We start from the raw sequence: 21,287 nt of genomic DNA on the forward strand, positions 1-21,287 counted from the left end.
TTGATCCAGGTTCTGAGTGGAGGAGCTGCTACCAGCTTCTAGGCCCATCCAGAGCTGGAATCTAGGTGAGAACAGCCCTTGGCTCTGCTGGGCCCTAGTCCGGGAGACCTGGCCAACAGGGCACAAGTGGCCTGGCAGCCACACTGGTGGGGTTGTGACTGGGCTAGATACACCCTCCACTTGGGCTGGCTGTCTAAGAGACTGAAACAGGGCAGCTCGGTTCGTGATGATCCCGTGAGCAAGCTTTGGTGGTAGCCTCTGGCAGGAGCCATTTCTCAGCCTTCTGAGCAATGTCTGCTGGCCTTGCTCGAGCCACCGTGCCTGATTTCAGTGACGTTTTCCTTTCTTCCCAAGGACCCCAGAGAAATATAGTAAGACCACTTCTGAGGAGCCTGGCTCAATCAGGGCTAAAGATCTGTCCAGTACTAGACACTTTTCCCTTTCTGGGCCCACCACTGAAAGTCCCCTGGGTTCCTCTCTCAGCCAAGCAGCTATCAAGTCGGTACCTGAACTCTCCTGTTTCTTACTTCCCTCGGTAATTCATCTCACCCCTTCTATTTGGCATAGATCTCTTTGTTAGTGGTTTGAAGTGTGTCTGGTGAAGGGGTTATGTCCCTTAGGCAGTGAGCCACCAGGGGTGGGGTGGGTGTGTGTGTGTGTGTCAGAATGGACTGACAGTACCTTCCTTCTGCAGGTGTGTGACTCTGACACTGTGCTGGATCCAGCCTGCACCATTGAGATGCTTCGAGTCCTGGAGGAGGACCCTCAAGTAGGGGGAGTCGGGGGAGATGTCCAAGTAAGAAGTAACCAAGGATTCCTGTGGGTGGAGGGTCTGGATTCTTTCTGCTTCTTCATCTAATTGGATATACTGGGGAAGTGGGCATTTTGTTTTGGAGGGGGATTTCCTCTTTGACAGTTTTATTGGTACCAAAGGGCTCATCTGCTACCCACCCCCTTTCCTGTTCTATTTCCACCAGGGGCAGGGGGGCAGAAAATTACTTGACTGGTATGTAGAGAGCCTGTGCTGCTGGGAGAGGCACAGTATTCTGAGGCCATCCATCCTAGAGAGTGCTTCCTTTTTGGCCAGTGGTGCAGCAAGCACCTCCAAAGTTAGACCCCCTGAAAAACGCTTGCTGTTGGGGACAATGCAGTGAAGAGCTCTGTGCAGTATGGTATGAATAAAGGGCCAGATCTTCTTCCAAGGGAACTACTGGCAACATACCATGTCTTTCCAAGAAGCTTTCCAACTGCAGAAAGGGTCAGTGTAGGGGGCTGGGGTGTTACTTTGCTTCTTTCTCAAGCCTTTCTCTCAGCCGCCACCACAGGCTGCCTCCTGAGATTGAAGGTGGCTTTGGCTGCTAGAGCACTTCATTGGGACAGTTGGTGCATATGACACAGAGGAGAGGTGGGGCTGGTGCTGAGAAGAGTTGACTGGGTGTGGTTGCCTCCTCTCAGCCTCTGGTTTCCCATCTCTGAGAGAGCTGGGACTTGTGGACAGAAACTAGAGCCAAGGGCTACAGATCTCAGAGTGTAAGGAGGCCTCCTGTTCTCTGGTGTCTGTCTCCTGGGGCTCTCATCATCAGGCAAGGAGGCCCAGAATCTCTGGTTCCCTTGCAGATCCTCAACAAGTACGATTCATGGATCTCCTTCCTGAGCAGTGTGCGGTACTGGATGGCCTTCAACGTGGAGCGGGCTTGCCAGTCCTACTTTGGCTGTGTGCAGTGCATCAGTGGGCCCTTGGGCATGTACCGTAACAGCCTCCTTCAGCAATTCCTAGAGGACTGGTACCACCAGAAGTTTCTGGGCAGCAAGTGCAGCTTTGGGGATGACCGGCACCTCACCAACCGAGTCCTGAGTCTTGGCTACAGGACTAAGTATACAGCTCGTTCTAAATGCCTCACGGAGACCCCCACCAAGTACCTCCGGTGGCTCAACCAGCAGACTCGCTGGAGCAAGTCTTACTTCCGGGAGTGGCTCTACAACTCTCTGTGGTTCCACAAGCACCACCTCTGGATGACCTACGAGTCAGTGGTCACAGGTTTCTTCCCCTTCTTCCTCATTGCCACGGTCATACAGCTCTTCTACCGGGGCCGCATCTGGAACATTCTCCTCTTTCTGCTGACAGTGCAGCTAGTGGGCATTATCAAGGCCACCTACGCCTGCTTCCTGCGGGGCAACGCAGAGATGATCTTCATGTCGCTCTACTCCCTTCTCTATATGTCCAGCCTCCTGCCGGCCAAGATCTTTGCCATTGCTACCATCAACAAGTCTGGCTGGGGCACCTCTGGCCGAAAAACCATCGTGGTGAACTTTATTGGCCTCATCCCTGTGTCCATCTGGGTGGCAGTCCTCCTTGGGGGGCTGGCCTACACAGCTTACTGCCAGGATCTGTTCAGTGAGACAGAGCTGGCCTTCCTGGTCTCTGGGGCCATCCTGTACGGCTGCTACTGGGTGGCCCTCCTCATGCTGTACCTGGCCATCATCGCCCGGCGATGCGGGAAGAAGCCAGAACAGTATAGCTTAGCCTTTGCTGAGGTGTGATGCAGCCCCCAAGCAGAGCGGGACGAGTGCAATGGGTAAGGGAGGGAAGGGGAACAGAAAAGACAGGGTGGGAGGGAGAGGGAGTGCTGTTTAAGTTTCTTAATGGTCCAAAGTGCAAAGAATGGTGACTGTCGTATGGCCTGGGACAGCTCTGCTTCAAGGAGGCAAGTCCAGTGCAGCGGAGGAGAGGCAGAGGAGGCATACTGTTTTCAGGCCGCTTGTCTGTTGCCTCCGCACATACAGGTGGCCTCTGGGCAAGATTCCACTTCCTCCCCTGAGATCCAGAGGGAACTCAGAAGTGTGCTAAAGCAAATAGTAAGTTCCATTCAGTGGCAACTTCTCATGGGTGAGTGAGCAACAAGGGCCCAAGGAAAGGGGTTCTCTTAGTCCACCTGAACACAATCAGAGGTGGTGGGAGTACTTTTGAGTGATCTGGGCCAGCTAGTAACATGTCCCCACCTCAATCTAGTTATCAATGCAATAAGATTGTGCCTGAAATACAAGGCCCAGAAGCCTGATCTTTGGGCATCAGAAAACAGGGTCCGGGAATGGTGCTTTCTTATGTGAAGTACCTCATTCCGCATCTCAGCATCCCAAGGATGAGCCAGACTAGCAGGGAGTTAGCACTGTACTGTTGTTAAGTGTGTGTGTGTGTGTATGTGTGTGTATATATGTTAAAAAGGAAAGCTGGCCAGGAGGAACAAACGGTGGTGGTGGTGGTGGTGCTAAAAGCCATGGGTTACAGGGAGGCTGGGAGCTGACAATTCTACCTGGAAATTGCCCAAACATCTAGATTAGCTTGTCTGTGATCTCTTCTAAGAAGGTAAAATGTTCTGGTCATCTACCAAGAAGATTAAACCCTAACATGATGAGAAAGGAAGTGAGGACTTGGGTATTACAAGCTGTATACTCCTGAATTCCTCTCTCAAATTCAGCTCTGAGTCTAAGCCAGCCTTCTCACTTGGCTTCCCTTCACAGTGATAAGTCACCTCTCCCACCCTCCTCCTCACCGAGTTAAGTTTTTCAAGGTGGCAAGTGAGACAGAGCCTAGGGCTCTCATTGGCCCCTCTGCAGTAGGCCAGCCTGCCGTCAGCATGTGGGGGGAAAACTGTTAGGAGTCTCTGACCAAACTGGCTGCAGCCTGGAACTGCCTGGACAGGTTCCTTGGCAGCTGGACAGCACACATGACATTCAGGCTATAGTTCTTGACAATCACCTCTAATGGAAAGCTTTTCAGCATTCCCTAAGTGAGCCCTCAGTCCAAGCTGGTCATCGTTGAGACTGTCCATTCTCCTCAGTGGCTTCTCCAGGGAATTCTTACAGCCAAGTTGTGGATAGTCACTACTGCACTTGCTTGCTCCTGTCCAGAAATCAAACAAGGGGATGGAACTGGTATCTAAATTCTAAGGTTCTTGTCTTCTCTCACGCCTCTTGAGGATGTTTGGTTTTCCTCTGCTTTTTTGGAGAGGGTGTGAGGGAAGGCCATTTTCTACAGATTTGCAATCCACAAGACTGCTCTGAGCTCTTGGGTTTAAAACCTGGGATACTGACTAAGCCTTTGACTTAGGGGTCATTTGCTCCAGTGTGCTCTCTCCAAATGTCCACTCCAGAGGGCCTGCTGACCTGTCAGAACCAGCACCAAGGTGGAGAGTAGTTGAGGGGCAAGCCTCTAGTGTGCCCAGGTGCTACCCACAAAGGAACTAGGTGCACTCTGAGTCAGACTGGCAAACCCTGGTGCTTCCCTTCATCACCCGCCAACTCGTGGGTTTTCCAGGTGCGCCAACACTGCTGCATCGCATAGGCCTCAAGCTTCTGAGAAGACTGTTGGTTGACATCAGGCCTAATCCAGAAGGCTAGGAAGAGGCAGCAGGCATTTGCTAAAGGCAGTTGTTCCGGGCTCTTCCGTGTTTTTGCTGGCCAAGAAGTAAACTATTTTGAGCACTACAATGGAGGAAATCCGGTCAGCCAACTGCAGAGCTGACTTCACTAAGGGCTTGTTTTTCTTCAGCATTTACTTGAAGGTTAACGTGGGATGGACGCCCAGATGGAGAGTCTGGGCAGTCCGCCTCTCAGCTCTGCCTTGCACTTAAGAGATCACCAACTTTCCCCAGGTCGAGCAGGCAGGTACAAGTGGGCTCACAACGTTTGACCTCGACTGGTTTTTCTAAGTTATTTTGTACATTTTTCAGCAGCGAAACCAAACTGGGTCTTCAGCTTTATTCCCGTTCTTGCAAGGGAAGAGCCTTTATACAATTGGACACGTTTTGGTTTTTCCTCAATGAGAATTTTAACCCTCTTTTGTATTATTTCTACAATTTGTAAACATATTTATTTTTACTTTTTTTTTTTTTTACTTTCTGGTGAAATTTTTTATACTGCACTTATTTGTCAAAATAAAGAATCTCACTTAAGGCTGGTATCTCTGAACTCCTCCTTCCCTCTTTGAACTAATGAAAGGTCTGTAATTCAGTTCCAAGATGGGTATTTGAGGCAGAACTAGTTTTGTCAAGGTAATTCCAATGGAACTCAGAAGCAGGTAAGTTGTCAAAGCTGCCTCTGGACCTGGGGAATACAGTAGGCCTGCTTAGTAACTGCACACCTGTGGTGGCTTAGTTTTTACTGTAGATGATGCATAGGATCTTTGGAGAAATTACTGAGCCAATGAGTTAGCCCTAGCTAACCAGTTAAGGCTAAAAACCAAAGCTTGCTTCCTCCTTAAATGAAAGTGTATTATCTGAGAGGTCATGGAGAATTGTGGCCAAGCTGAAACAATGAAAAGCAGTGGGTAAACTTCCTTCCCTGTGGAACAGGTAATAAAAAGGGAGTGAAATCAACAGCCCTCTCATCTCATTTATTAAAGAAACAGTAAGAAAAGATACAATGTGGGAAAAACACCAACCATCCTTTCACATCAGGCTGAACAAAGCACAGTGATTTCTCCCCTTTATCCCCCACCCCCCACCCCAATTCCCATAATCCCATCCACATCAGTTTAATCTTGAGGTTCTTTGATTGGGAGTACCAGTGGAGAGGGAGTTGGATGAGCAGTGTAGCCTTGGTTCTGGCTTCCTCTAAGTCCCAGGAGAAGGAAGCTGCAGACCCAGTCAGTCAAGCGGATGCTGTATTTGGTGGCTCTCTGAAGTGGCTGCACTTCCCTGTTCGGTGTTCAAGTCCCCAGGGGAAGAAGGTATGGCAGTAGAGGATGACCAGGTCAGTGTTGCAGAAGCATGGTCCTTTCACCAATGCAACATTTCTAGAGAGCAGTGAGCTCATTCTCCAGTGGTGAGCAGGGGACTATGTATGAATTGGGACCTGCAGGCCAATGTATCCCTGAGGAAAGGTCCACAAGAACAATTCAAGAAACCAGTAAGAAACAAGGGGCAGAAAGCTGTGGGACAAAAGCACAGCAGGCTCCTGAAGGCTGGAGATTCCTTCTCTCAAGGTGGGATCATTCCCACCTGCTAAAGTCCACATCCCACAGTTAAAGTTCCTTCAGTCAAGAAAGACGCAGAGTGGGGAAAAAGGCTCATTTGAACCTGAGCCCCAGGTATGTACTTCAGATTGTAGTTCCATATCTACTACTTTACCTGCCCAGAACCACAGTGCCTGGAAACCAAGGTGGTCCTGGAGAGAAAATGGTGTTTAAGGGGGCAACATTCCATTTGGGTACATTGCAGCCATTGGACCCCCTGGTCTGGGGAAAGCAGCTGGGTTTGTGCCAGGGAGGCTCCCCACTCTAGGAAATGGAACCAAAGTCTTGCTCACAGGGCCATTCATTCTTGGAAAGGAAGCTGGGTTTACACCCAGGGTCCCAGTTGGCCTTGCAAAAGGAGCTGGGTTGATACCCACGGGGCCAGCTGGCGAAGAGCCTAGTGGCCCTGGAGCTGGCCTGGGGAAGGTAACCTGACCAGGGCCTAACGGGCCAATAGACCTGGGGAAGGTAGCTGGACTTGGACCCTGTAAGCCAGTGGCCCTTGGGAAGTTAGCTGGGTTGGGGCCTAGTGGCCCAGAGGCTCTTGGGAAAACTGCTGGACTTGAACCCTGGAGGCCAGCAGACCTCTGGAAGTTAATTGGGTTTGAAGCCAATGTGTTAGAAGACTGAGAGAAGGCAGCTGGGTTCAACCCCCCTGAACCTGTCCCCCTTGGAAAGGGATTAGCATTTACTCCCATAGGGCCAGCAGGCCTTGCAAAATGAGCTGAATTAGGGCCAACGGGGCCAGGAGCCCTTGACAGGGGAGATGGATTTGGCCCTGGAAGGCCAATTCCCCGAGAGCCAGGCCCTGAATTTGGGCCTATGGGGCCAGGAAGTCTGGCCATGGAAGATGGGCTTGTGCCCATGTTTCCAGAAGCCTGTGAGAAAGAAGCTGAATTTGCTCCTAAAAGACCTGCTGCTCTTAGAATGGGAGCAAGATCTAGGCCTTGAGGCCCAGCCATTCTTAAGTTAAGACCAGATCCTGTGCCCAAGAGGCCACCTGCTCTGGCATCCAGATTAGGGCCTGGGCCCAGGCCACCTGCCCTTGGATTAGGCCCAAGGCCTGGGCCCAGGCCACTTGATCTTGGGTTGGGCCCAAGGCCAGGACCTGGAAACATACTTGACCTCGGGGCAGGGTTTGTACCTACAAAGCCTGACCTCAGATTGGGACTCGGTCCAGGGCCCAGGCCAACAGGTCTAGGATTGGGAGGACCGTTTCCAGGAGTCAACAAGACACCCGCTCTCAGGCTGGGTCCAGATCCAGGGCCCATGGGGCCACCACTTCTGGGGTCAGGACCTGTTCCCAGAAGACCACTTGGCCTTGGGTTGGACACCGGACCTGGCCCTGGGAGACTCCCTAGCCTTGGGTTAGACAGAGGCCCTGGGCCTGGAAGAGCCCCTGCCCTAGGATTCAGAGTTGACCCTGGGCTTGGGCCCAAGAGACCACCCGGCCTTGGGAAAGAAACTGCACCTGTGCTAGTGGGGTTCATCCCTCTTGGAAAAGAAGCCAGGCCCGGGTCACGAGCACCAGCAGGGAAAGGTGCTGGATTTGAAGCCAGTGAGCCTGATGAAGTGGGAAAAGGAGAGGGATTCCTTGGAAATGGAGCCAAATTTCCACCAAGAGAACTGCTTGCCATAAGGAAGGGATCCGAGTTCATACCCAGTGGGTGGCCTGTGTTTAGAACAGGCCCCCCCTGGGGTCCCAGGGAACCGTCCAGCCGTCCTCGAGGTGGCAGGGGAGCACGAGTCCAAGGAGTTGGCCGCTCTCGAGGGAAAATCCGAGGTTCTTTCATACTTTCTTGGGGACGTTGGTGATGATGGGCTTGGGACGAGTTTTGAAAAGGATCTTGTTTTTGATGAGTGCAGTCACCAGGTACCGGGTGCCACTCTCGCAGCCAAGTTCATCACAATCCTGCTCCCCGGGAGTGTGTTTAACAAGGACGGCAAAAGGTTTCTCCAGGTGGATGATTTTCCCATATAGGATATGATGCCCCACGATCAGCACAGGGATTCCCTTTGGCAGAACAAGAATGAGATGCCTGAGGTTCAGGGCGAAGTCATAATATTCAAGTGCCTTCTAGAGATGCTCTTAGGAGTCAATGCTGGCACCTCCACTCCCTCTACCACTGCTGAGAAGCCACAATGGATAACCCACCCTCATATCCTTTTTACTCTTTCCGGCCCCAGGTGAGAGAATGTCTACTTTCAGAACTGTGACCTTTCCAGATTCCCCAAAGCTAAATTACCCTGCTACTGCAGAGGTCGGGGGTGGGGGGGGGGAGAACAAGAGGGGCTTGGCTAGACCCTGAATAACAAACCTGAGGGCAGTCCTCACTGTGGGTCCTGGGAGCACCACCTTGGTGTAGCTTGCTTTCCTGAGGCATTAGGCAGGGAAAGAAAAGTCCCCTCACCTCAGTGGTGTAATGTAGGTCTCCCAGGAGGTTTCCAGCTAATCCAGTGCTGTGGCGAGCCTCGATCTCCCCCTGTAGCTCCATCAGCACCCATTCTGCCAGGCCTCCAGCCCCAGCACTGCAAGCAAAGGGCTGGCGGTTACACTATTTTGGAGGGGTGAAGGATGAATCATAGTGTCCTACACCACCATTCAAGGCCCAAGGGAACTCCTTGTTGAGCACAAGTTCTTGGGAAATTGGGCAGTGCCACGCACTGAACTCAAAACTGAAAGGCTGGGATTTGTGCTGGATGCATCTGAGGACCCCAATTCTTTCAGGGAAATTTCAAACCTATATAGACTTGATCGTTCAAGCTAAATTAAAACCCTCAAAATTTACTCACCTGGAAATAACAATCTGCACCATGAGCTTTACGTCTTTAAAAAGCAACGGAAAAGAAGCTGTAGAGGAAAAATATATTTTTTAGGATAATCGTAATGAATACTGTGTGCCAGGCACTTTCTAAATGCTTCAGACACATTTAGTTTCATTCCCCTAAAAACTCCATAGCATGTACATTTTTTAAACTGGTATTATACATAGAGAATTGCTTCAGATCACCAAGGGTCAACCACAGTGTGGAAAGTTAATAGGTACCACAGTGTGTTCAAGGTCACATAGCTACTAGTCAACCAGCCAAGATTTGAACCTAAGACATATACTGCAGAGCCCACCCTCTCGTCAGTATGCCAACTTGCCTTTCTCAGGGGCATTGTATTTTCCATTCTGTGTTTGTCTAAGAAACTAAGGAATTCTTTTAGATTTACTTTTTCCTTTGGTGATGGTGTAAGTCGATGTCTGCCACTTTGGTTATCTTTTATTTCAAGATTCAAAGGATCTCTCTGAACTAAAAGCTGAGAGAACGGAAAAGGTCCTTCAGACTTTAGTGAATGGTAAAGCTTATTTTCTAACGTGATTCTCATCAAACACATTGCCCATCTTTCATTTAGACACTAAAACAACCCTGATGCTTAATCCTTCATTTTATACAATGGCCCCACCTGGTGGCAAGTTTGCAGTACTCTACAAGAATGAGTTAAAATGGGACATTTTTGCCTGAAACTGGCTTCTTATACCTGTCTTCCTAAGAGAGGTAGATTAAAGGGGGGACTAAAGGGATGGGGGATCTAAACTATGACTTCTGTAAAAATCTTTCCAATGAATAGATGAAGCCTAGTGTAAGGTTATCAGATCAGTGTTTACCAACTGTAGAACAAGTTAACAGGTATTATAATTGTGCTATTAGCAAACACCTGCTTAAACAGGTTTCCTTATTGACATGTCAATCTTTGTTTTGGATCTCCAGGGAAAAGTATCAATATACTGCCAGCATCCCTGTAAGACAGCAGAACCTCTTACTCTTGAGCACCAAACACACTTTGGAATCATGAGGCTGGTCAATTACTGGACTTCAAGTATAAATAGCAGTTAGTATTTATTCCGGAGAAGGCAATGGCACCCCACTCCAGTACTCTTGCCTGGAAAATCCCATGGACGGAGGAGCCTGGTGGGCTGCAGTCCATGGGGTCGCTGGGAGTTGGACACGACTGAGCAACTTGACTTTCACTTTTCACTTTCATGCATTGGAGAAGGAAATGGCAACCCACTCCAGTGTTCTTGCCTGGAGAATCCCAGGGATAGGGGAGCCTGGTGGGCTGCCGTCCATGGGGTCACACAGAGTCGGACACAACTAAAGCGACTTAGCAGCAGCAGTATTTATTCAATTTTTACTATGAATCAGATGCTGTGCATATACATATTATGGATGGTATCTCATTCAACTACTGTGAGACAAGGACTTAGCCGTATTTTGCAGATAAAAGCTACTGAGGGATATACTCTTGCTTATATGTGGTACAAACACAGCTAGCAGGTAGCAGAGCCAGCGTAAAAACGTAGGCCATCTGACTTCACGCTTGTAATCAATACCTCTCAACCAAGGAGAAAACCAAGAGAGGACAGAAAGGCATGAAAGCATCAGGCAGGCACTGCTTACATGCATTTAGCAAGAGCTACATCCGGAAGGCATGCTTGAATACGCCAGACCTGCTGCAGCACTGCCAAGTGTGGTGCCCCCGACCACAGGTAATACACTGGCCCAGGGGAACAAAGGTCTGACAGGTAAGAAGGCCCTACCTCCACCATCAACAGACCAACCAAAGCACTTTTAATATTCTCCCAAGGTCTCCTGAAGGAGAAAGACTAACAATTTAAAATTAGAAGCCCTAAGTTCAGGTTCCAGCCTGAAGTGTGGACACTCATCATACCCAAGTCACTGTGGGGCTAAAACCTAGATTGTCGGCTTCATTTAACTATTATGAAGACCAAATATTGTAAGATGTGGAACTGCTTTAAAAGACTAACATATAGCTGATTTTTCAAAGGATAAGTAAATCAGCATTTCCACATTATAACTATAAAACTTAAGAGCATGGTAGGTACACTTTAGCCATAAATCAAAAAAGGCTCAATAACTGAAACTGAAGTTGTGAAGTTTCTAAGGGTTAATAAATACATGTAGATCAAGAAAGAGTTCTTGTAAATGAGTTTTTAAAACTGTATTTATTTTTTTGCCTGATAACTGCTTTACAATATTCATTTGATTTAAATAAACTTTTGGTGACTGATGATACAGTGTATTTTCTTTGGTAAGTGCAAGTGATAGTAAAATACAGGTAGTTTCAGAGAAGCAATAAAGCGTTCACACAGATACACATTTTAGGAAAATCACAGCAGGGAAGGCGATTAACCCTTAAGACCTCTGACTCTGAGGTAGGAATGTACAGACTGTTTAGAAAAAGGGGATGTATTAATAGAAATACTTTTGGTGCATTCCCTATTTCCTGGAGTCTCCTGCCAGAACAAGAATTCAAAACAGTGGCCTACTTAGGGCTTTCACTGCCATGGGTCAGAGAACTAAGAGCCCACAAGCTGCGAGGTGTGGCCAAAAAAGCTAAATAAATAAAAACAAAAACCAGAAAAAAAGTGGTCGAAGTGGATAAAGGAAAACAGATGCCTGGTAGCTGGGTCAGAGTAGCTGCACTTCCATACTTGTTGCTAATGCTCCAACAAGACCACACAGCTCTCTATCCACTTATGTAGGCGGCCCTGCTTGAGTACACCTATTGATACAGGCAGGCAGCTAGCAATTCTCCTAAAAACAAAAATCCTGTGACCTAAACACTTTAGACCTAATGAGGCTGGAGAAAGTGATGACAAATGAAGTTCACACCCAGCTTGCAAAAGTCTAGCTCATAGGAACCCGTGGACTGATGTGGCTATATTTATGTACATGGGGGTGTATTTACCAAGTTAGTATTAATAAATAATGCAGGGGAACGCATCCCTTTGTATTTTAAAATTCTCCTTTAGCACCTTAAAATATCCCACTGGCTGAATCAGATTGTTCTTTTTCTTGCTCCATGCTCTAAACAGCTGTTCTTAAAACGAGGTATGTTTACCTGGGCACTTCACTAATAACACACCTAATGGAGGTGCATTTCACCCAGTGTAGCTAAGTCACTTCAGTCGTGTCCAACTCTGTGTGACCCCATAGACGTCAGCCCACCAGGCTCCCCCGCCCCTGGGATTCTCCAGGCAAGAGCCCTGGAGTGGGTTGCCATTTCCTTCTCCAATGCATGAAAGTGAAAAGTCAAAGTAAAAACATGAGAACATGCAGTCTAATATGTCCCCATCCCCTTGAGAGCAGGCAGAGCAAGTTAGTAGGAAAACAAAGAGGTGAAGAAGTAAAATATAAGTCAAATCCTGTTGGTAACAAGTAACATTATAATGAAAAATTTCTGTAAAACAAAGAGATTTCTAAGTCTTCAGTCTCAACTCATTCCAACATTTACAAATAACCAATGCAACTTTTAAGTGTCTGTTCTAAGGTACTGCTTGTGTAGAAACTGCAGCTGTTATCAAGAGCAATATCTGAAGGCACAGTTTGACCAATGTACCATATCAAATCACGAAACTAAAAGTCAGTGGAAAAGATTGCCCAGCACCTCTCTCTCTCAACAGCCTTGAGTTTAATCCCAAATTTAGATAGGATCAACTGTCTTTGGTTAAGAATAATAATTCCAAGTTCCTGTAGAGCCAGGAAGAATGTTATGATCTTACTTTTTAAAAAGATGTTTAAATTCAATGTATTTCAGAGTGGAGTCTCAAAGGCCACGACTACAGTATGGACTTGGAGATGGAAGGTATGGAAAAAACCAAACACCTTTTCCCTGCAATGAATTATTTTGACTCCCTATCCCCTCTTATAAAAGGGGAAATTTTTTTTCTACCTACGTTTTTGAGGCTGTTACATGGCTAAATAAATACATGTGTTCTGTACTCGTTAGTCAAATGACTTTAGCTATGTAAAAGAAACTTTTTAAAAAGCATTGTGTACATTTTAACTCCTATTTTTTTCCTTTATGGAAAGACAAAAACAAAATGTCTTTTTGCGGGGGGGGGGGGGGGGGGGGGGGGGGTGCTTCAAGATTTCTGGAAAAGTAAAGTTGAAACACTGTTGTTTCTCAAGACAGTAGTCTGCATGACTTCAAGAGGCCTGAACAAACCAGAGTAGCAAAGGAATCCCTTCTCAAAACAAACGCATACTCACAATGGGAGCCCTAATCAAAAGTCAAAAGGTTTGTCTGAAATCAGACCGAATCTGGGATACATCTTAACTGTCATTTTGAAGTCAGTTACTATTAAAGTCATTAAAACCTGAAAAATCAAAGTGCCACCAGTTTCTTAGGAAGAAAAGTTCAGGCAAAGCATTATCTTTTTAATACAGAAGCTTCATTTCTAACATAGCTAAACCTCTCTGAACATTTCCCTGGATTTTTTTTCACCTTGCAAACAATGCTATGATACAGGCACTGTCTGTCACTGCCTTTTTACAGTGAGGAAACAAGCGTAGAAGCTAAAGGTTAAGTAACTGGTCGAACACCTGAGAGTGGCTGCTGCGGAATATGGCCCACAATCCACCCTTTCCTTTGGTCCTCTCACATAGGACCCCCCACCCCCATGCCTGATGTCTATAGAGGAACTTGCTTTATAAACACTGCCCTTCTCACAGCATCTACCACAGGATGGCAAATAAACCACCTATGAGGAAAATCTTACATACTGCCACTATGACATCTGTGGGGTAGGCAGCTGAAATCAAGTAAGCCTGCTTTTCATCATATCCAATTGATGAGGCTTAAGTTTCTGAAATCCCTAGAGATGTACTCAAGGTCAGCTCCAGGATTCAAAATTATGGCCCAAACCCGTTTCCTTAATGTTAGACAAAGTCAGTCAAAAGAACAGAGCATTCTTTCTCACTGATTCATCTTATCTACAAAATTTTTTATCCATTGGTTTCTGAATTGTTTGTTAATATTACTAAGCGCTTAACAGAGAATAGCAATGAGCAAGGATCCTTAATGGTTAACAGCTCCCAAAATAAGATGCAGCAGAAAGTGATGTATGTATGGTATTAAACAGAATATGCAGCTTTTATGGAAACAATGGGCTCTGACTCAATGGTTTAACCTAACTACACAGAATTAAATTTTATTAGAGCTAAACAGTCTTTTTAAAATTGTTTTCATTAGGCCCTTACAAATTTTTTTTAAAAAAAAAAGGGGAATAAAGACTTTCACTTTTTTAAAAATTCATTTTTATTAAAAAATTAAATATGACAAAATATTTGCAAATTGCTGGGCCAACAATTAGCATTTATTGAGTCCTTATTCAGTCCCAAAGACTATTCTGTGTTCAGGGATTTAGTGAGAATTCAGTGTCAGACCTGCCTTCTTTGAGTCTACCATCTTTCTAGCCTATGTATGATGGAGGTAACGTAATGTCAGTTTCTCCACCAATAAACTGAGCATAAAAAAACCTATCTCAAAAAGGTTGTTTTATTAAATGAAGTTATGAATGTAAAGTCCTTAGCACGTGCCTAACATGGTAAAACTTAGGGTCAAGCTACTGATTACCTGGAGGAACATGGCATTTTCTTAGTACATGTCCAATAGAGTGACTTTACTCTGTTTAATTATTATTTTAATCTTTACAGTGGACTAAAACATCCTATAAAAGCAGCATGTTCTAAGAATAAAGTCAAGTTTACACAATGGGAGAACAATTCAAACATGGCAGGCAGGGTTTACCAATCTGCTTCAGGGATTAAGTTCTGGAAGGTTTTCTTCTCTAAGCATGGTAGCTATTTCTGTGTGCCTTTACAGCAAATGAACAATTCATGAACTTTTACATACAACTGGATACAGATTACTTTTATTAGCAGTGTTACTGTGGTTTTGTGACTGATGGGGATAATCTAAGTTTCAAGGGAAGACCTTGTCTCTTGACAGACTTATTAAATGCTAAAATCCAGTTTCTAAATGAGAAGTCTGCTCTCCTCCGAAAAGGGGCCATGGAGGGTAGGTGGAACTGAATGCTTCCGAACTTTTCATTAGTGAACAGTGTGTTCAAAAACGTGTGTGGACACTATGCATACATGTGGGACTTTCCCATCACGTTTTAAGATTCCCATGATGGAGGGAATCAATTACTGGTATTCGTAGACAATAGGTAGAAAAGATGGCTTCAGTCGTTCTGAGTTACTCCAGTTTTCTCCATCTTCTGCTACTCTGCGGCCCCATCTACCCTTCCTCCTTTTACTGCCCTGAGCCCCTCCCTTGCCCAAAGTCCCTTCCTGTCTAGCTCTGCTAGAGGTCTCCCTCTATACTGGATTTCCCTCCCACCAGCCCCATCTTCACCATCTCCCCCGACCCCCTCCTCCTCTCCCTGGAAATTGAGCTACAAGCACTTCCTATTTCTAGCCCCTCTCACTTTCTGGGACTTCTCTGTCCGCTACCCGTCTCTTGCCCACCTCCCCCCCAACCCCCCCGACTTTCTCTAGGACCTCTTACCAAGCCTTTCTCCTACCTCCCAAGGAAACTATTTTAAACTCCACCCTCCAACCCCAGAATGGTCTTTCCAAACCGTTCACCCTCCTAAAGATCGCTCTAAACGTTATTCCTCTACCACCCTCATCTTCCAAATCGTTTCCTATGTCCCCCAATTCTTAAGTACTTCGCTCCTCCAGGACCCGAACTCCACCCCACTCTTCTCCGGCCTCTCACTCCACCCACAAAAGAAGCTGGATCACTCTCCAGACAATCTCTTCCTTCCAGTCACTCTCCCAACTACCGCTCCCAATAGCCTCTTCCCCCCAAGATTTAAAAATGTCCCCTCCAAAGAACTCACAGTCCTACCCCCCGCTTAGACCCTTTCTGATGTTCCCGCTACTTCCTGGGTTCCAGGTCTCCCCCACTCTAGCAAGCATCGCGTGCTGGGTTCCCTCCCAACCCAGGGAAAAAAGCCCCTTCCCGCACATACCTCGAGATTCCGGCCCGCGCCGCCCCCTTCTCCGTCCTCCGCCCGCGCTCGGCCACTCTTTCCGCCCTTCTCCCGCTCCGCCCAGCTCGCTCCCTTCCCTCCGCCTTCCGACTCCGCACCGCTCCCTTCTCCGCAATTCCCGGCTCTCCTACCCCGAGGGCGCCTCTGGGTCGCCCCCACCTCTGCGCGGCCCTCCCCGCTCCCCTCCCCCTTCCCGGCCTCCCCTCCCCCGCCCGCCGCTCCCCGCCCCTCAGCTCGCCATTCTTCTCCTCGAGGCGCGCGCCCCGCCCGGCCCCAGCTTCCTAGCTTCCCGCTCTCTCGCACCCTCGCCTCCCCATCCCCGGCTCAGCCCTCGCTCCCCGCGGCCTCCCGCGCTCCCTGCCCGCGGCCTGACCTGCAATGGCGGCCGCCGATCGCGGCGCCGCGCGGCCAACGGGCGACAACCGAACCTCCCGCCGCCGTCGCCGCCGCCGCGAGCACTGCCTGCGCACTTCCGGCCTTGCGCCGCGAGCACTTCCGGGGCAGAACACGCGAGCGCGCGCACGTGGGGCCGGGGCGGAGAGAGACGAGCTCCCTGAGTGGCGAGCCCTTCCACCGGTGAGTTGGGGAAGGGGCGTAGGGGGCGGGGATGGAATGGGGGTGTATCTAGGGAGTGCGGCCTGCTCTAGGTCGGCCCCCCGGGAAACTCGCCGATTCCCCTCTGCCGAGGCCGGGTGGAGGTTATTCCAGAGATCCCCGGAGAGGGAAGGGGCGGCGGAGCCCTCGCGCGCCTCGGAAACACACATAGCCTAGCTGGGCCGAACGCGCCTTCTCTCCTGGCAGATTCTTCACCTTGAAGGGAGATGAGTAACGGGGCGAACTTGACCCGAGTGCGTCTTTTGGCGGCGGCGGAGCTGGGGATAGAGAAAGTAACTGACAGATGCCCGATCAGTCCTGTCGCTTCTTCCCGCTAAGAAGCTCTTGGTTCTTCCTGCCCATCAGCCCCACCGTCACCACCGTAGTTGAGTCTGTGATTTGCAGACAGCATGCAGTGGAGATGGAGATGTTTGCCAAAATTCAGGTTCCTTGATCATCTCCCACCCCAAAAGACTGGAATTCTGGAGCTATGGATTAGTACCCGGAATCCTGCCTTGTTAAAGATCGTTTTGGTTTAGGAATTCTGCGGACCTGACTTTGAGAGACTCCTTTAGACTGTCACCATTTCTTGCTTTCTTAGAATGGTCGAGGTATTGATCCTCCTATTCACCACCCGCAGCCCCAGAAACCTCACGCACCAAATACGAAGGAGACTTTAGTTCTGCCTCGAATACAATTCCTGGGGAAGGAAATGGCAACCCACTCTAGTATTCTTGCCTGGAAAGTCCCATGCGTGGAGGAACCTGGTAGACTACATACAGTCCATGGGGTCGCAAAGAGTTGGACGCGACTGAGCGACTTCACTTTCTTTTCGAATACATTTGGTCAGCTCTTTGTGGCTCCATTCAAGCGCGCACTCCAAGTAAAAAAATAAGGTTATGTTCAGTCTTTTGCTCTAAGATCAAGTTTTAGATTCTCACCTCTTTTCCTGGAGCACTTCCTTCAGGCAGTTTGCAGGATTGCTAGGAGGCTGGGTGATGCTCTATGTGATGATTTTTGAATTTTTTTTGTGGAAGAATCCTGAGCTTCTGGAGACTATTTGATAGATTCTGTGTGGACCATGAAAGCATCTTTAGTTGAATATGTTAAAATGAACCTCAGACAGACTTCCCAGGTGGTCCAGGGGTTAAGACTGGGAGCTTCTAGTGAAGGGGGCAGGGGAACTAAGATCCCATATCCTCCCTACCCCCAGTTCCTGCCTGGCCTTCTCCCCACCCCCAAAAAAGGAGGGAAAAAATAGAAATGAACCTCAGTGAGATACATTTGGAGTCTGCCACGTAGAACAGTGGTACTGTGCTGTGCTTAGTCGTGTCCGACTCTTTGCGACTCTATGGACTGTAGCCTGCCAAGCTCCTCTGTCCATGGGGCTTCTCCAGGCAAGAATACTGGAGTGGGTTGCCATGCCCTCCTCCAGGGGATATTCCCAACTCAGAGATGGAACCCAGGTCTCCCTCATTGCAGGCTGATTCTTTACCATCTGAGCCATGACGAAAGTCCAGAAGAGTGGTAATAAAAAACAATAGATGTGACATACCGCTGTTTAACAATGATTCTTTTCTCCTCTCCTAGGAATGGGTGAATTTAATGTCCATCGAGTGCGTTTCTTTAATTATGTTCCATCAGGGATCCGCTGTGTGGCTTACAATAACCAGTCAAACAGATTGGCTGTTTCACGAACAGATGGCACTGTGGAAATCTATAATTTGTCAGCAAACTACTTTCAGGAGAAAGTAAGTCATTTGGGAGCCTGATTTGGTGGTGTCGATGTTAATTTTTTTTTCTTAAGTTCAATTCTGCAAAATCTTCTATGTCCTTTTTGTATGCAAAGAGATAAGAAGAAAATGACTCTCCCCTACTCTCTCTGTTGTTTAGAAACACAGAACAAATATACAATCTCTTGTCTGACTGATGAGCTTAGAGCTTCAATCTATGTAATGTTGGTTAGAAAGATCCTACCTAGGAATTGTGGTGCTCACTGCCATTTAGAAACTGATGTTTACTAGATCTGTCGGGCACAGCATTCTTATTGTCAAGATCATTGCTTCCTATCAGTCTCTGCACCATTGTAACTTTAGTAAAGTGGCATTTCCTGCTGTGTTATTACCCATTTCACTGCTAATTCAGAAAAAAATGATGAGATGTTTTAATATCAAACTTTTTGGTGATGTGATAGCAAGAAGATGAATTCCTAAACTATCTATTTGAGAGAAGGTAGATTTATATACCTAATGTTTGGAAGTAAAGAAGATTTTAAATTAGGTAAAATATCATTTGGGTATACGCACAGGGCTGTTACAGCAGCATATTTTTCAAAGTCTCTGATTACAGATTTCAGATGCAGCAAAATAATTCAGTTCACATTTATTGAGTGCCTTGCATGCCCTCAACACCATGATACAAATGAATAGAAGGAAAAATGAATGCAGTGTCTTGAAGCTTAGTACTTGGAATTTAGGTACTCTGTAACTGTTTCTAAATGACTACAAGCATTAGGCATTAAGATAAATGTCAGAGGCCCTACCTTCAAGGAGCTCAAAATCCAGTGGGGGAAAGATGACTATACAGTTTTGAAATAGTGTGGTCAGTTTTATGATAGACCTAAGCATGGGCATAGAATCTTAGTGGAGAGGTACCTTGCTCTGATGAGGTGGGTTTAGGATTCCTGGAAAGGGATGACTTACCTGAGCTGACCCCTGAAGCAATAACAGAGTTAAGAAATCACTGGTCGGAAAAAATGAGTCTCATTCTATAGTGTGAAAAACATGCTGTGATGCACGCTTGTTGCATCCTGTGATTTTTCTTGTTATCATTGCAACTATATAATTGTTTATATATTTGTTTAATGTCTTCTTCCCTGCTGAACTTCAGATTTTATGAAAAAGGGATCTTGTCAGTGATATGGCTGTATTCCCAGCATTTAGCAAGTGCTTAATACAAAGGCATCACTGAGTTAATATATATTCGACCAGTCTTTACCTAGTACATCTTATTTTCCACTCCCATCAGTTTTCTTTTTTCTTGAACAATTAATTCAGTCTAGTCTTCCACTTGGTTTCCTTGTTCCCTTTCTGGCTATTGAAGATTGATTAGCTTGGGTGATCACTCTCAGATCATGAGAGTGAAGAGTAGAGACTAGTAGTAAGGAGACTTATCTTCTATTTGTGTCATTGACTTTGGCAATTTGGGCAGACCATTTACAGGTGCTTTGCTTTTTCAAGTTCAGATAGGAAAAATTGTATCTCTCCTGGAGAAGGCAATGGCAACCCACTCCAGTACTCTTGCCTTGAAAATCCCATGGACAGAGGAGCCTGGTAGGCTGCAGTCCAGGGGGTCGCCAAGAGTCGGACACGACTAAGCAACTTCCCTTTCAGTTTCACTTTCATTCCCTTTGGTGGCAAGCAGCTATAAGAATAAGATTCCTTGATTGTATGAATGCTTTTTGAGCAAGAAGAGAACACTTAGAAATCTGAGACTTGAATGAAAAGCTGGAGTGAGCTGCATTCATTTCTTTTATTTTCATTTTTTAGACGTTTATTGGTGAAATTGGCCCACAATAAGCAACATGTTTTCAAAGTATACATATTGATAACTTTTGACACGTATACACCTTTGAAATCATCCATCAAGATCGTTGCAATGACTTTTAAAAATCAGATAACATCAAATACAATTACTTGCAGACTTTATTGTCCGAAAACATTTTGCAGAACAAGTCCTAGAAGAAGAAACAAAACCAACTGTATAACTAAAATGTGAGCCTGAAAAAAAATGAAAATATCGGTATCATGATCTTCAGATAATGTGAAACTCCACACTAAGTTATTTCTAGAGAGGCGTTTTAATTTTCCCCGTTTGCCTGTGATCACTCAGTGCTGGTAGCTGGTGAATTCTTGGTGGGTTGAGAAGTTATGGTGTTTCTGTAGTTTTTCCCAGGACATGAGTCTCGGGCCACAGAAGCTCTGTGCTGGGCGAAAGGACAGCGACTGTTTAGTGCTGGACTCAATGGAGAAATTATCGAGTATGATTTACAGGCATTGACCATCAAGTATGCTGTGGATGCCTTTGGAGGGCCCATCTGGAGCATGGCCGCCAGCCCCAATGCCTCTCAACTTTTGGTCAGTATGCAACTATTGGTAATCCAAACCGAGATTTCCTCTTGCACCCATTTACACTTGCTTCCCTGTGTTCATAGGAAGGTGAAGTTACATTGTGGCCAGTCACAATTCCAGTCTGAGCTGAATTCAAGCAACCAATTGTACCTGGATTCCAATAGGAGATACACGACTGGGGTTATTACTGAGATGTAAAAATCCCTTGTCCTTTTGCACCCTTTCTGCTTCTACTTTGGATCTTGTTTGTTCATTTATGACACCAGAGGTTTCAGTGTGGTTCAGCATCTCCCAAATTGTGTCCTTTGGAATTGGGAGATACAGACACTGTCTTTTGTTTTGCTGTACTTTGTGTTTTATGATACATTTTGTTTCAGAATTACCACGTATTAAATCCTTCTGTAGATTCACAACACATGTTAGTATACTAAAAGTTCTGATAGGTCTTTTTACAAGTCAACTTGTGGAACCATGTTTCTCAAAAATTTTTTGAGCACAGACTTAAGATTTCCCTCCTCCCCGCACATTCTTACCATTAATTTTCTGTAATAAGTTTCTGATTTTTTTTTTTGGTACTATTTTACAGTATCTTGACATATCTCCATGAAAGTGACACAGTTAATGGGTCTTTAATTTAGGCCATTGTATCTAGCACAGACATGCCGTGAAATCCTATTTCTCCTCCATGTCCTGTGC

General features: G+C 46.7%; 4 protein-coding genes across 10 annotated transcripts in view; 2 read left to right on the plus strand and 2 right to left on the minus strand.

Annotated features, from left to right (window-relative positions):
• HAS3 (hyaluronan synthase 3) overlaps nt 1–5,377 on the plus strand; it is a 26,612-nt gene extending 21,235 nt beyond the window's left edge. For 4 of the 5 annotated variants that reach the window (XM_024977958.2, XM_015475705.3, XM_015475704.3 and 1 more), the window contains 2 exons: nt 695–796; nt 1,618–5,377. In XM_024977958.2, coding sequence (XP_024833726.1) covers nt 695–796; nt 1,618–2,541 — 1,026 coding nt within the window. In that variant the 3' untranslated portion in view covers nt 2,542–5,377. The remainder of the gene's footprint in view (nt 1–694; nt 797–1,617) is intronic. The other variant, NM_001192867.1, reaches the window with a different exon arrangement.
• CHTF8 (chromosome transmission fidelity factor 8) lies at nt 5,374–16,320 on the minus strand. Its single transcript, NM_001114969.2, has 4 exons — nt 16,241–16,320; nt 8,807–8,864; nt 8,425–8,542; nt 5,374–8,027 (listed from the first exon to the last, which is right to left on the minus strand). The coding sequence occupies exons 2-4, from the start codon at nt 8,827–8,829 to the stop codon at nt 7,803–7,805; spliced, it is 366 nt and encodes a 121-aa protein (NP_001108441.1). The 5' UTR covers nt 8,830–8,864; nt 16,241–16,320; the 3' UTR covers nt 5,374–7,802.
• Nucleotides 5,374–16,346, minus strand: DERPC (DERPC proline and glycine rich nuclear protein). Of its 2 annotated transcripts, NM_001378392.1 has the most exons (4): nt 16,241–16,346; nt 8,807–8,864; nt 8,425–8,542; nt 5,374–8,027 (listed from the first exon to the last, which is right to left on the minus strand). In NM_001378392.1, the coding sequence occupies exon 4, from the start codon at nt 7,804–7,806 to the stop codon at nt 6,184–6,186; it is 1,623 nt and encodes a 540-aa protein (NP_001365321.1). In that variant the 5' UTR covers nt 7,807–8,027; nt 8,425–8,542; nt 8,807–8,864; nt 16,241–16,346; the 3' UTR covers nt 5,374–6,183. The 2 variants fall into 2 exon arrangements, with proteins under 2 accessions (NP_001365321.1, NP_001365322.1); NM_001378393.1 differs by lacking the exon at nt 8,425–8,542.
• A 23-nt stretch (nt 16,347–16,369) lies between these two features.
• UTP4 (UTP4 small subunit processome component) overlaps nt 16,370–21,287 on the plus strand; it is a 30,154-nt gene continuing 25,236 nt past the window's right edge. Inside the window, exons 1-3 of one of the 2 annotated variants that reach the window (XM_059876614.1) lie at nt 16,370–16,443; nt 18,052–18,212; nt 20,406–20,597. In XM_059876614.1, coding sequence (XP_059732597.1) covers nt 18,054–18,212; nt 20,406–20,597 — 351 coding nt within the window. In that variant the 5' untranslated portion in view covers nt 16,370–16,443; nt 18,052–18,053. The remainder of the gene's footprint in view (nt 16,444–18,051; nt 18,213–20,405; nt 20,598–21,287) is intronic. The other variant, NM_001205672.1, reaches the window with a different exon arrangement.

The sequence above is a fragment of the Bos taurus genome, chromosome 18, assembly GCF_002263795.3.
Source record: "Bos taurus isolate L1 Dominette 01449 registration number 42190680 breed Hereford chromosome 18, ARS-UCD2.0, whole genome shotgun sequence".
Classification (NCBI taxonomy): domain Eukaryota; kingdom Metazoa; phylum Chordata; class Mammalia; order Artiodactyla; family Bovidae; genus Bos; species Bos taurus.

Coding starts and splice junctions, on each gene's coding strand:
- CHTF8 (NM_001114969.2), bottom strand. CDS start 8,829: ATGGTGCAGATTGTTATTTCCAG. Junction 8,543..8,806: donor GTGCAGATTGTTATTTCCAG/GTGAGTAAATTT, acceptor CTTTGCTTGCAG/TGCTGGGGCTGGAGGCCTGG. Junction 8,028..8,424: donor ACCTACATTACACCACTGAG/GTGAGGGGACTT, acceptor GTTCTGCCAAAG/GGAATCCCTGTGCTGATCGT.
- DERPC (NM_001378393.1), bottom strand. CDS start 7,806: ATGAAAGAACCTCGGATTTTCCCTCGAGAGCGGCCAACTCCTTGGACT.